This window comes from Lonchura striata, chromosome 8 (assembly GCF_050655825.1).
Source record: "Lonchura striata isolate lonStrDom1 chromosome 8, ASM5065582v1, whole genome shotgun sequence".
NCBI classification, from domain to species: domain Eukaryota; kingdom Metazoa; phylum Chordata; class Aves; order Passeriformes; family Estrildidae; genus Lonchura; species Lonchura striata.
In genome coordinates this window covers 24,649,582-24,661,850 of record NC_140710.1, presented here as the reverse complement: position 1 = coordinate 24,661,850, position 12,269 = coordinate 24,649,582, and the positions used below count along the sequence as shown (strand labels likewise).

The window sequence follows — 12,269 nt, the reverse complement described above, 5'->3', positions numbered from 1 at the left end:
TGGTGACAATAATTGTACCATTCCAGAGTGCCATTTAGCACTAAATTAATAGCATTAATCTCAAGAACCACCCTGCAGTGACAAGTTATTACCATTAACTCTACTCCTAACTTCTAAAATAAATCAAACCACAAAAAGTACTTTTCTGAGACCTCCAGGATGCCAGCATCAGAGCCAGAGTCACACACACACCTGACCTCAGCTCCTTTTCCTAATTTATTTAGTCATGCCAGGCTTTTGCTGATAACAAAATGTCAACTACTACACAGGAACAATATCCATAGCAAAGGGTAAGGAATTGTCACAGCAGAGTATCTGTGAGTCCTGACCAATGCCTATACTGAACTACATTATTAAACATTAAAAACACCCAGCACAGCTGGGTTTTCAGCTAATATTTAAGAATTCTTCTGGTGTGCTTTCCTGGAAGATGAGATGAGGAATGGAAAACATGCAGGCTATAAATGTTTTCAAACATATATATGTACATATAATGTTTCAAACCTTTAATGTATAGATGCAGAACTGCACAAGGCACTAGCCAGCAAAACATCTGATACGAGTTCTCTCTACCAGTGAAAAAATCATCCCAGCTAAACATCTGCATTTTAACTAATAATGTGTGTAAAATAATCCAGTCAGAGTAACGCACAGAATAAACTCAAAGAAATGGTTCTGCTTATCTTGCTTCAACCATCATCTTGCTCCAAAAACCCAAAATCTGCTCTGCAGGTGCCAATAATGGGGAAGTTCAGAAAGGACAGTGGGATGTTAAGTTTTGATTAAAGAATTTACCACCTCACACCACCCCAAATTCTGTGACACTAAGTTAACATGAAGTAGTTACACACTGCACCTCCTTCCTCTCTGCTCTAGGGGAGGAAGAAGCTGACACAAACCACAAAAGCTGCAATATACTCACTTGCCATCCTTGAACCAGTGAATGTCAGGAACAGGGAAGCCTTTGGCTCTGCATTCCAGATGGATTTCCTGGTTGAGGATGACTGCCACTTCACCAGGGCTATCGGCACCTATTATGCTCGGTGGAACTTTAAAAAGACAAACATTAAGGAAGGACTGGTATTTAACCTGGGAACCTCTGCCCTGTGACTGAAGGGAATGCAGCAGTGGATCTTACTATTCCCTTGAAACACCTTTAGTGTTCATTGCAGAGGGAATTCTGCAGATAACAACAGTGTGCCTATAGTGACAAGCACTTCCACACCTGCACTGGTGAACTGTACCAAGGAACACCCCTGTGTCACACTGCACACCCCAAACACAAAACAAAGCACCAAAGCCCAGGAATAAAAAGCAGTATTTTATCTGTGTTACTACAAGAACGGCAAGGTTTAAGCACTCAGTGCTTCAGCAGCCAATAATTCACGGGCAGTGAGTGGAACAATCTATTTATAATGATCTGAAATTTACTGGTTTCTTAAATATCAACTGTTTTTCCAATCACAAACTAAAACCCAAACCAAACAAAAATCAATCCCAAAGCCATGGAACTAACCAAGTATATGGAGGTTAAACAGCTTCTCAGAACTTCCTGCTACATTTATGGCTTTGCATGAATACTGTCCTGCGTCCTCAGTAGTAGCTTTCAGGAGCTTCAGTATCTTCCCATTGTGCAAAATCTGGAGAGCACTGCTTTCCACAACCTTAGAGGAACCCGAGACATTAGCCTTATGTGATCCAAGATACAGCAGCCAAGTATCACAGCTGGATTTTTATAAGAAAATGGTAGTTTTAGTGGAACGATAATCTGTTTCCCCTTTCAGTTTCAGCACTAATCTCCTGCCCTGCTGCAATGTATTCAATATGGTTTGTAGCTCAGCCTAGGGCAGGGAGTGGGGAAACTCCAACCAGCAGCAATGGCCAGCCCCAGGAGCAATGGCCAGCCCCAGGGAGTGCATAAAGGGATCTCTCCTCATCTTAAACTACGACTTATCAGCTACAAGTGGAAACAGAGGACTCAAGGATAATCCTGAGGAATTCAATCTACTCCAAAAGTTCTTATTTATCCATCTATAGAATGAAAAAATGGCAATATTGGTCCCCTCTGCAAGGATTGTCATCTACAATACTGGGGGATTGCCAAGATCAATTTGTAAGGGTATACTGAAAATAAAGAGTTTACATTTGACTTACAGAATGAATGGATAAGCCATATTTAGCTGCCTTTTTGTGCACGTGTTCTTAGAGCACTTGAATAAACATAAAGGCATTTACCTGTATTTAATTTGAATGAATTCTCATACCAAGCCCTCAGAACTCCACAGTTAGATTAATCCAACATACCTGGATATCATCCTTATACCAGGAGATGACTGGAAAGGGGTTACCAGTTACTTCACAGAAGAGACTTACAGGGTGATGCACAACCACAGATGTATTTGTCACCTTATCTTGGTCTCTAATTTCAGGAGGAACTGAAAGAAAGCTCAATATTATGATTTAAGTCTTCCTATTCCAGTGATTTCCCTGTTCTTCCTTTCCATCCCAGTCAGGGACCACTATAAATCAAAATTTCTCAAACTCTTCTCATTCCCTTCCCAACATTTCCATTTGTCTTCAGGCTCTGGACATAATCTCCCTGGTCCTTTCTTCTCTTTGCCAAAAACAGTTCTCTCTTGCTCAATAAAAGACTCCCATGGAAATTCACTCAAACACAAGCACCATCAACATTTTAAGAGAATAATCTTAATCTGAAATTTAATCTTGAAATCTAGTGTTATTTGTTTAGCATATGAAGGAAGCCTATTCCAGAGTCATCCGTCCTCTTCACTGGTCCAGTCATGCCCATGTACCCCATCTATCATTTGTCCCACTATGAATGCAGAGAGAATGGCCTTAAACTGTGGATTAGAAAGTTCCAATCCCACTGAGGAGCCCTGATTGTACGAGATGGAATTCCTACTCTTCTTAAAACAAGGATATAATCCTGCCCAAGCATTAGAACTGACCATCATGGGAAGTGAAAAAGGCTGGAATAAAAGTAGTTTGTAGGGTTTCTATTTCCTAACTAGGATTCTGGAAGAGGAAGAACATCAGCAAATAGAAAATCTCCTAGTCTGTGTTCACTCTGATAACTCTTCTCTCATTTGAAATGCAGATCTAGCTCTCAATCTGTAGCTTCGACGGTAGAAAGCTTCATTTGTTATTCGCATTAAAATTTTCAAGTAAAGCTGGGGTTTCTATTTATAAGATCCTTGAGCAAAACAAGGATGGTTTGTGCATAAAGTCACAGAGAACAGAAAAAAACAGGGGAAAAGAAAACTACAGAGAGTGTCAGAAAAATAGGAAGTACTCAGATTTTATAATTTAACAGCACAAGGGCAGCTTTGGGCCATGTGATTTGGAAGAAGAAAACAGAAGATACTTTCCCAAGGCAACTCCCCAAGGGCTGTATGTATTATTTACCATGGACTTTCAGGCTGTATCTCCTCTGTGTGCTCCCAGCCTCGTTGGCTGCCACGCAGACATAGTCCCCACTGTCTGAGGGTGTGAGGGCAGCTATGACCAGCAGGGTCCCATCCTCCAGCACCGAGAGCCCCGGCTCAGCCCCGGTCAGCTCCCGCCCGTTCCGCAGCCATTTGATGGCTGGCTTGGGAATACCTGCATGGAAAAGGGGAAATGGCCACAAATGCTTCACTCAGCTCAGAACAAGATTGATTCAAACAACTCCTGCTGCTTGCTGGAAGCCTTGCTGAAAGGACAACACATGGGGAGGCCAGCTGTTACAAGATGATTTTAACATTAAAAATCTTAATCCTAAACACTGTCAAATCCTTGTTGGCTAGCAATGACTTTCCACAGGACTTCCACACACAGTGGTTATTTAAATCACTATTACTTTGAATTTTTTCATATAAAGTATACATGGAAAATACTGTGTGAATTGGACATTTTTACAGCAGCATTGTGATCTGCAATGGTCAACAGATAAAGATCCTTTCATCACCAAGACACTCACCTTTTGCAGGGCATGGGAATGAAATGTGCTGGTTGGCCACTCTTTCTTGGAAAGGGCTGTTGAATGGAGGGTCCAGGTCCTCAATAGTGGGAGGCTCTGAGAGAAAATTAAACCCAAAAAACTGCTTGATCTCTGCTCCAAATATAAAAATACAGTCTGACAATACATAACACTCAGTCTCTCATTCACACAAGGTCACACTCCAATAACTCTCTTTACATTAACTGGAATGGGTACTGCACAAGTGGTTTTCATTTCAGTGGGAATATTTAGGAAGTAAGCAGTACAAAGAGGCATTCAAACTAGACAGAAAATAGTTCTCTTTAAATCTTGCTAAATTTATTTTGAAGGCAATGTTTCTGCATAATCTGAAAAATATTATTTTGGTTTTTTCTCCACACATATATCAGTGCTGCTGCCATCTTTGCTCTCAAGTCTCATTTTAAACTCCTCTGCAGACTGAGACTATATGAAGCATATTCTTTATAATTAAATAAAGTTACTGAGAGTTCTTTGTTGCCTGTAGGAAGCATTTCTCAGCATCTCTAATCCAAAGGGATCAGAATGTTGCCTTTAGACTTTTGCAAAGAAGAAACAATTCCTGCTTAGCTTAAGTCAGTTATGCTCCATTGACATCTGTCAGCCCTCAGGTGAGGACCTGCACTACGTATTTAAATTGGCACATTGACCACTTACCCTTTTACCATTTCAACATCATTTTTTAATTTAAAGAGAGTGTGCACACTTCTTTTTTTTATTCCTGCAACCTCTCCAAAGACTAGTTGCTCATTCTAACTCTCCTCAATTACCATCAGAACATAACATCTAAACCAGATGTGGCTTTTGCATCACGTAACAGTGGGAGAGAGAAAGCCCTGCCCTGCAAAGCCCCAAGCCCACACCACTGGCAGGGAGTCCCTGCCAGCCCGGGCCAGGGCAGAAGCATGGCCCCAAACAAGTACCTTGCACTTGTACCGTGACCTCTGCTGTGTCACTGCCGGCACTGTTGGTGGCCACACAGGTGTAGATGCCAGCATCAGAGAGCTGGGCACTGCTGATGCCCAGAGCTCCATCTGGGCTCTGCAGGAACTTCCCCCCATCTGTGGGCACAGCACTTGTGCCTCGGAACCAAGAGACCGATGGAGCAGGGATGCCCTGGGCACTGCAGGGAAGCTCCACTCGCTGCCCAGCCTGCACTTTCACAACTCGAGGCCCATGCTGGATCCTTGGAGGAACTGAGGAAGATAATTTCAGTTCACAGAAATGTTAAAGAAACAACATACAGGATCATTCTTCAGGCTGGGAGAGCTGGGGGTGTTAAACCTGGTGAAAATAAAGTTTCAGGGAGACCATAGTGTACCTTCCAGTGCCCAAGAGGGCTCCAGGAGAGCTGGAGAGAGACTTGGGACAAGGGGGAACTATTTTAAATTAAGAGAGGGTAGATTCAGACCAGGTATAAGAAAAAAAATTTTTATGGTGAGGGTGGTGAGGCCCTGGCTCAGGGTGCCCAGAGAAGCTGTGGCTGCCCCTGGATCTCTGGCAATGTCCAAGGCCAGGCTGGACAGGGCTTGGGGCACCCTGGGATAGTGGGAGATGTCCCTGCCCATGGCAGGGGTGGCAGTGGATGACCTTTAAAAATCACTTTCAATTCAAACCATTTTATGATCCTTTGAAATTCTTTTCCATTTTTATCATTTTAGAAAATGTTCCTTATTTACTGAAATCAAATGCCATCAGGTGACTACAAGAGCATGTTCTCTGCACAGAATAGGATGGGAGATACCCTAGTGCTGAATTTATTTGAACAAGCCACACTGCACAACTCCCATGAGCCCCACCATATTCTGAGCACACTGGAAGAGCTGTGAGTACTGCTTCTTCATAACACAAAACAATTTAAAAACATTTATGATAGAGTTAATCACATTTTCCTTTTGGAATTTTAATTTCCTTTCCCTAATCCCTGATCTTTGTACCTTTCCAAACACAAGTTCAGACAAGGGAGACAAAATATGACTGGAAGTGATTTTGCTGGTCCTACAGAATAATATAAACCCACCATAATTCTTTTGCCACAATATTTTTTTTCCTAAAAATTGTTGGCAATAAAAAGACTTTTAAAAAATGCCTGAAACAATAAAAAGTGACATTTTTCCAGCGTTGACATTGAGTGTTTAAGAGACAATGGTTGGGCAGGAGAGAGACAAAGGAGTGATATGGGATAAAGGTGAGGGGCACAGGTCCTGGCTCGAGCCACTGAACACCTTTATACATACCTATGTATTTGTGGGTGTTTATACAATATTTACTTTCCACAAAATCAATAACTCACCTATGAAGATAATACAACCTGAAAGAACAACAGCTGAGAGGATTTAATGTCAATTAGGAAAAAACTTTGGAAACCTCTTAAAGATGCTCAGTTCCATGTGGACACTTGCAGATGATGAACCCTGGAGTTCCAACTCACCATGTACACTGAGCTTCACTGACTGAGTCACGTTCCCAGCAATGTTTGTGGCAACACAGATATACATTCCACTGTCTGAGACTTGGGTCTCACTGATCTTCATTGACCCTGAGGGGAGGAAAGTGTGTCTGGAAAAGGAGAAGCAGATAAACTGTATAAATGTGTATGGAAAGCTGAATGACCTCTCCCTGCACACTGCTAATGTTTGCTATGAACTAAAACAACACCACTCTGACCATATTATGCAACTATGACTCAGGTTTACTCATTTTTTTCCTAACTGTTTATGAAGCCCCTATATTCAGAATACACAATATCTAATATTGTAAGAATACACAATAGCAAATATCTAAAATTTAAGATCCAAATTACAAAATTTGGTTCTAGCTATTTATAGGACTTACTAAAATATGATAGAGGCAGAGAAATTGAGCTTTTAGCCCCCCTTGTTAAAATGTTTTGCTCAGCTCAGGTCAGCAGGGTCAGAAAGTTAAAACGTTTATTACTGCTTCATGCTGGCAAAAAAGTGATGTTACATTGATTCAAGATGCAAGATAGGATTTTTGATTCAAAACTGCCAGTTCTGGTGTTTATAGGAATTGCTATTATTCCCCAGTAAATAATTAACAGCATTAAGTTCTCCCATAGTTCTGGTCACAGATCTGTAACACCAGAAACTACTTTGGCCAGCTAAGCCAAAATCTTCTGTAGGAGTCAAAGGTAATAGAGACAGGGAAAATAAGTGAGGAGGAAAGAAAAAATTACACTAAGGACCAACAAGAAGAAATTGAAGCCAGGCGTTCAAGGTAACATCCAGAATTGGTGGTAATTGGTGGAATCATCTGTCTTCCTTTCTGTGGCACTAATTAGGACAACGCTATCATGAGGACATAAATGGCAAATTTGGGGATTGCAATAATGGCTGGAAAGATGAATGAAAGTAAAATGTATTTTCTCCAGTGTAAAATCTGTCTGATACTACAATTCCTCCTCTGTGGCCTGTATCTTTCCAAAATTTTTGGCTCTTTTTTTATAAGCCCAAAAGACAAATTTCTGAAGCAACTTCTCCTCCTTGATTTTGTCCAGTAATTACATTTGCTTTCTGATAAAAGTTCCTTCATATCTGATTTCCCTCTCCCTTTGTTTACTGTTCACATTTTTAACAAGGTCTTTGGGTGGTCTCAAACAGTTCTGTTTGGACTAATCTGTAACTTTTGCTGACATCTGTAAACAATTTTATGGAATGGGCTGAGCTGGACTTCTGCTCCTCTGGACAACTTGGATTTCACCACAACAGCCATGAGCAAATACCCTAATTTATCAGTGTCTCCTGAGGTAAAACAAGGACAAGAGACAAAGAATGCAGATGTGTTAGCGCATGCAGCATGCTCACAGGACACAGCAGAAAATCCCTCATGGATTACTGATAACAAGCCAAATCCCTGCACATGAACCTCCTTCAGCAGACATGGTGGCAAAAGATCTGCTGAAGCTGTCACAGGCTCCCTGGAATGCCTCCAAGGTGCAGGTTTGGCCACAAGGGAAAGAGGACCTCCAGTACAACTCCTTAGCTCAGACACTGACAGATTCCATCCATGGGATCACTGGGAGACACCAGCAAGCACAGTGCCAGCCTTGCCATTCCCTGTTTTATGGATACAGCTGCTGCCTGGCCCTTCTGAGGGACCCTGAGGAGCAGAAAGCAGCACTGCAGCTGGTGACACCACCTGGCACTCCAAGAGGGAGCATCCAGGGAATAGTTACGGGCTCATCTCCCCTCTTGCTCTGTGCCACATTAAATGATAAGACAGAACTCCAACACTGTCCAACACAGTCCCCAGCTCTTCCTTCTCTAAAGCTGTCACCTCAACATTTTACAAGTATTTAATTCTGCTTTCACATGTTCAAAAGTCTCTGGTGAGTTTTTGGATCCAAAACACAGTACCCTTGTCAGCACACCCAAAAGTTTATCATCATCACCTGTATCCTACTGGCAGCCCAAACTTCATGTAAATCACAGACAGTCCTCCCCTGAGCATAAATATGAAGTACATAAGAAAAAATAGTTTTTGAACAATTATAATCATGCACAGATGATGTGAGTCTCTGGGAACCACCACAGTAAAAATACCCAGGATCTCTTTCCTCCTCACCTCCTGAGACTGGATATAAGCACATGCTGAAATAGGAGCTGTGCACCAGTGCACATGCTTAGCAAGCTCGGAAAAAAGTTTCAAGACTCAGTACAAGAGGTCAGGCAGGATAAAGAAACACAGTAACACCTTCTGAGCAATCCTGTGGCAGTCAGAAATCACACACACTTCCAAAATCCTGACAGTTCAAAGGCAATTTCAGTTTTATTTAGTTTTTCATCAAACATTGTTACCTTGGAGAGAATGGAGATATGAGCTGCATTTCTTTGGCCCAGGTAATTATGGGGGGTGGTAAGCTCCTCACTTCACATGGAAGTGTGACATCTTCCCCTGCAATTACTGAGACCTCTATGGGTTTATCATGTGCATTTCCTTGCTGGTCTCCAGGCCTGGACACTCTAGGTTTCACTATAACAAGGAACATGTTAAGAAGATGCAATGAACATACATATTTGTACAAATGTAACACCATACAACACCTCTTTTTTTATCAGGTATAAAACATCACAATCCTGTTTTAATGATCTGTCTGTAACAGAGATAAATCACTGCCATGCTGATGGACAGTGCCTGTAGCTCAGACACAGGCTGATGCCCACATGGAACACCACAAATACCAGGAAGCCTGGACTATCCATTCAAAAAGATGGACACAACAAATGGCTGTAATTCCTGTGTGTGCTGAGTTCTGTATTGCAGAGGTAGTTAGCAACCACTCCCTGAGCTGTTACACAACAGCCCCAGTAACTCCAAGCCATAAAAGCCTTGCAAAGCACATCTACACCTGAACCAAATTTTAATAACATTGGATTGATGATGACAGGAAGGCTTGGGACTGGTAGGATTAAGGGATCTTCATTCCTCTCCCAGCAGGAAATCCTACTCCCAAACAGATGTTTCCTATGCACTTCCATAAAGCTGAAATTATGCTCAGCCCAAGGTCCGTGACCTCGAGGTAAGAGGGATAAGGAGGCTTTAAGGGAATTATAATGGCTGAGGGACAGGCCTTTTGTGATCAGCCATGTATAAAAATGTTTGGGGATCCTAAAGCACTAACTAGAGAGGAGTTCCCATCCGTGTGTCTATCTGCCAATGCACTGGATGGGTGATAAGGATACTGCAGCTGAGCTGAGGTGACACCCACCATAGACAGTGAGCTGCACCTTCCTGGTGGCATAGCCAGCAGCATTGGTGGCAGTGCACACGTATTCCCCGCTCTCTTCTCCCCCTGGGGACACCACATACAGGCTTCCATCCGACCCTGCTGAGAACCTCGCGTTGCTGGGAAGGATTACCTCTCCTTTCTGAGGAAAGAAAAATAATTGAAGTCCACAGTGCCTGTATTTTCCAAAATAAGGCAAGTTACAATTATTTAACTCAATAGAAGCTGCTTTTATTTTTTCAAGGCTGAGATGAACAAAATGTTTTATATTAGCCAAGAAACTTGGCCCTAAAATTCCATTTACACAAACTAATTAACTAAAATTAACTTTTCACAGTCCTTGAGTATCACTTTCTAAGCACAAGGATTCTTACGCAGAAAACTTACTACATTTTACAGACTCAAAGTCTTAAAAGAAAATTTAAAAAATAATAGTCAAGAATAATAAAGATTTCAACTGAGCTCATTTTGACATTGATTTCTGATGTAAAAATGAATCTTGTATACATTACACAAACTTGTTCTTAGTCAGCTGCCTCCTTCCTGTCTGTAGTTGAATAAGTGATAAAATAAAGAAAAATAAATCCTCCCATATTCTCTTCCCTACCAAACTAACAGTTAACCATGTTCTATTCCTTCATTGAAACAAAGCTGCTCCCAATGTCCCAATCAGTTACATCTGCACAACTTCTGAGACCCAAAAGTGCCTTCACACCACATCATGTGAGCTGTAAAATACCCCAGATAACTGGTACTACCAAAAATTATACTGTTCAAGGAGGAAAAACCCCCTAAAAATGGCTTTAAGACAAAGTCCCTCAAAGACTGAGGTCCTCCTCAGTGCACATCTTGTCAAGGCCATGTCTGAAAAGTCATGGGTTAACCCCACAATGCCATTGATAATACACTTTCCTCAGAGAAAAAAGTCAGAGCTCCACAAGAAAAACGAACTCTCAGTCTGTGGCAGGCTGCCTAAACTCAAATTATCAACTCAGAACAGGAACAGGAACAATTTCTAAAGTGTAAAACCCATAAAGATACAGCGATAACCTAAGCCCTGCCAAAGAATAGAACACTGAGCTGCGTCAGGACCACGGCCAAAAGTTCTGCTCTAAGAAACAAAAGCAGCTCTGAACAAACAGAGATTTCCAGGTCCCTCACAAGTGCAGTTTTGGGCCATGTTCTTTGAATATAGTTTTTATGACAACTAAATTACGTGTTCAGCCCATTTTTCAGCCTGAACAGCTCAAAGGTGAGGGGTTACCTTAGACCAGACAATGGATGGCTTGGGAACTCCACTTGCTTTGCAGGGCAGTGTCACTGGGATTCCCTCGATGGTGCTGAATATCTGCTGTCCATGCTGAATGACAGGCACGACTACAAACACATACAAATATTAAAGACACACAGAAGACATTCCAACATGGAAAAACTATTATGATAAAGTCTTTATATTCAATTACTACTTCCAACAGGCAAGCAGTTTTCAGGCCTCTTCTCCAAGCCTAACATGGACAAGGAGCCACTTTCCAGCCTTTCAGGAGAGAATAAACCCCTGCTCACTACAGAGCCTGCCAGCCACAGGCTGCATTATGGACATACAGTTTTAAACTAACTGCAGGTATTTCACTGACTGAAATTATTTCAGAAAGTCTTTGTCACATTATCCTCTGATAACATTTTAGGCTTTGCTTCTCAAAATCAGTAACAGGAAGACAATAAAAACCTGAATTCCTTCACTCAGTTGAGCTGCCTTTCAATTAACAGAAAAATAAGGTAAGATTTAAGGGTACAATAGCAAAACCTAGATATTTCTATACACATAAAAATATATTCCTTTTTGTTCTCAAGCTCTGAAACATTCAAGAAAACTAGTGTTGACATGGAAGATCCTATGAGTACTTGCCTGCACTAAAAATTTATAGTCATTCTTTATATAAAAGGAGGTTTCAGCATCTTCAGGGCAGCTTAAAATAAATCTCCCATGATTAATTTAACATGTCAGAACATCTAATATGTGAGAAACCATGAAGTGATTGCGGCCTCACAGAGTTAACACAAATATGCTCAGCTGAAATACAGATGGCTTACCAAAATGCTAACACTTTGTCTCGCTGTCAGTGCAGTTTTTGGTAGGTTTTATTTAAAGAGAAAAAATAAGAGGGAGGAGAATGGGGATGACACCAAAAACAACAAACAAATTATGACTTCTACCAAACTCATAATTCATTTTCTTTCATTCTAATTCTCCCATGAGCTGCGCTTCCTTACCCCAGTTCTGAAACACTCAGACAGCACTTCTCATGGTTTTTCAGCAAACTCCCACTTGCAGCTGTTTGTTAATTAAACTAGACAAAGACTGCACAACCCAGCCTTTGAATGAGGATCTTTTGTGAACACAAAATAGTTTTATTTGATGTTACTTGAGAAGCAATCCTGATCACTCAGCTCCTCCCTGCGCAGCGGTCCCAATCTCCTGCTGTGTTACTTTACAAAGCAGCATCA

At 41.4% G+C, this 12,269-nt stretch overlaps 1 protein-coding gene across 2 annotated transcripts in view; it reads right to left on the bottom strand.

Moving 5' to 3' along the window:
- Window positions 1–12,269, bottom strand: part of HMCN1 (hemicentin 1) — a 166,013-nt gene that overhangs the window by 83,117 nt on the left and 70,627 nt on the right. For both annotated transcript variants that reach the window (XM_021525146.3, XM_085586606.1), the window contains exons 20-29: window positions 11,029–11,141; window positions 9,747–9,906; window positions 8,836–9,010; window positions 6,450–6,577; window positions 4,942–5,214; window positions 3,980–4,075; window positions 3,427–3,621; window positions 2,305–2,435; window positions 1,517–1,664; window positions 923–1,049 (exon numbers count right to left, since the gene is read on the bottom strand). In XM_021525146.3, coding sequence (XP_021380821.2) covers window positions 923–1,049; window positions 1,517–1,664; window positions 2,305–2,435; window positions 3,427–3,621; window positions 3,980–4,075; window positions 4,942–5,214; window positions 6,450–6,577; window positions 8,836–9,010; window positions 9,747–9,906; window positions 11,029–11,141 — 1,546 coding nt within the window. The remainder of the gene's footprint in view (window positions 1–922; window positions 1,050–1,516; window positions 1,665–2,304; window positions 2,436–3,426; window positions 3,622–3,979; window positions 4,076–4,941; window positions 5,215–6,449; window positions 6,578–8,835; window positions 9,011–9,746; window positions 9,907–11,028; window positions 11,142–12,269) is intronic.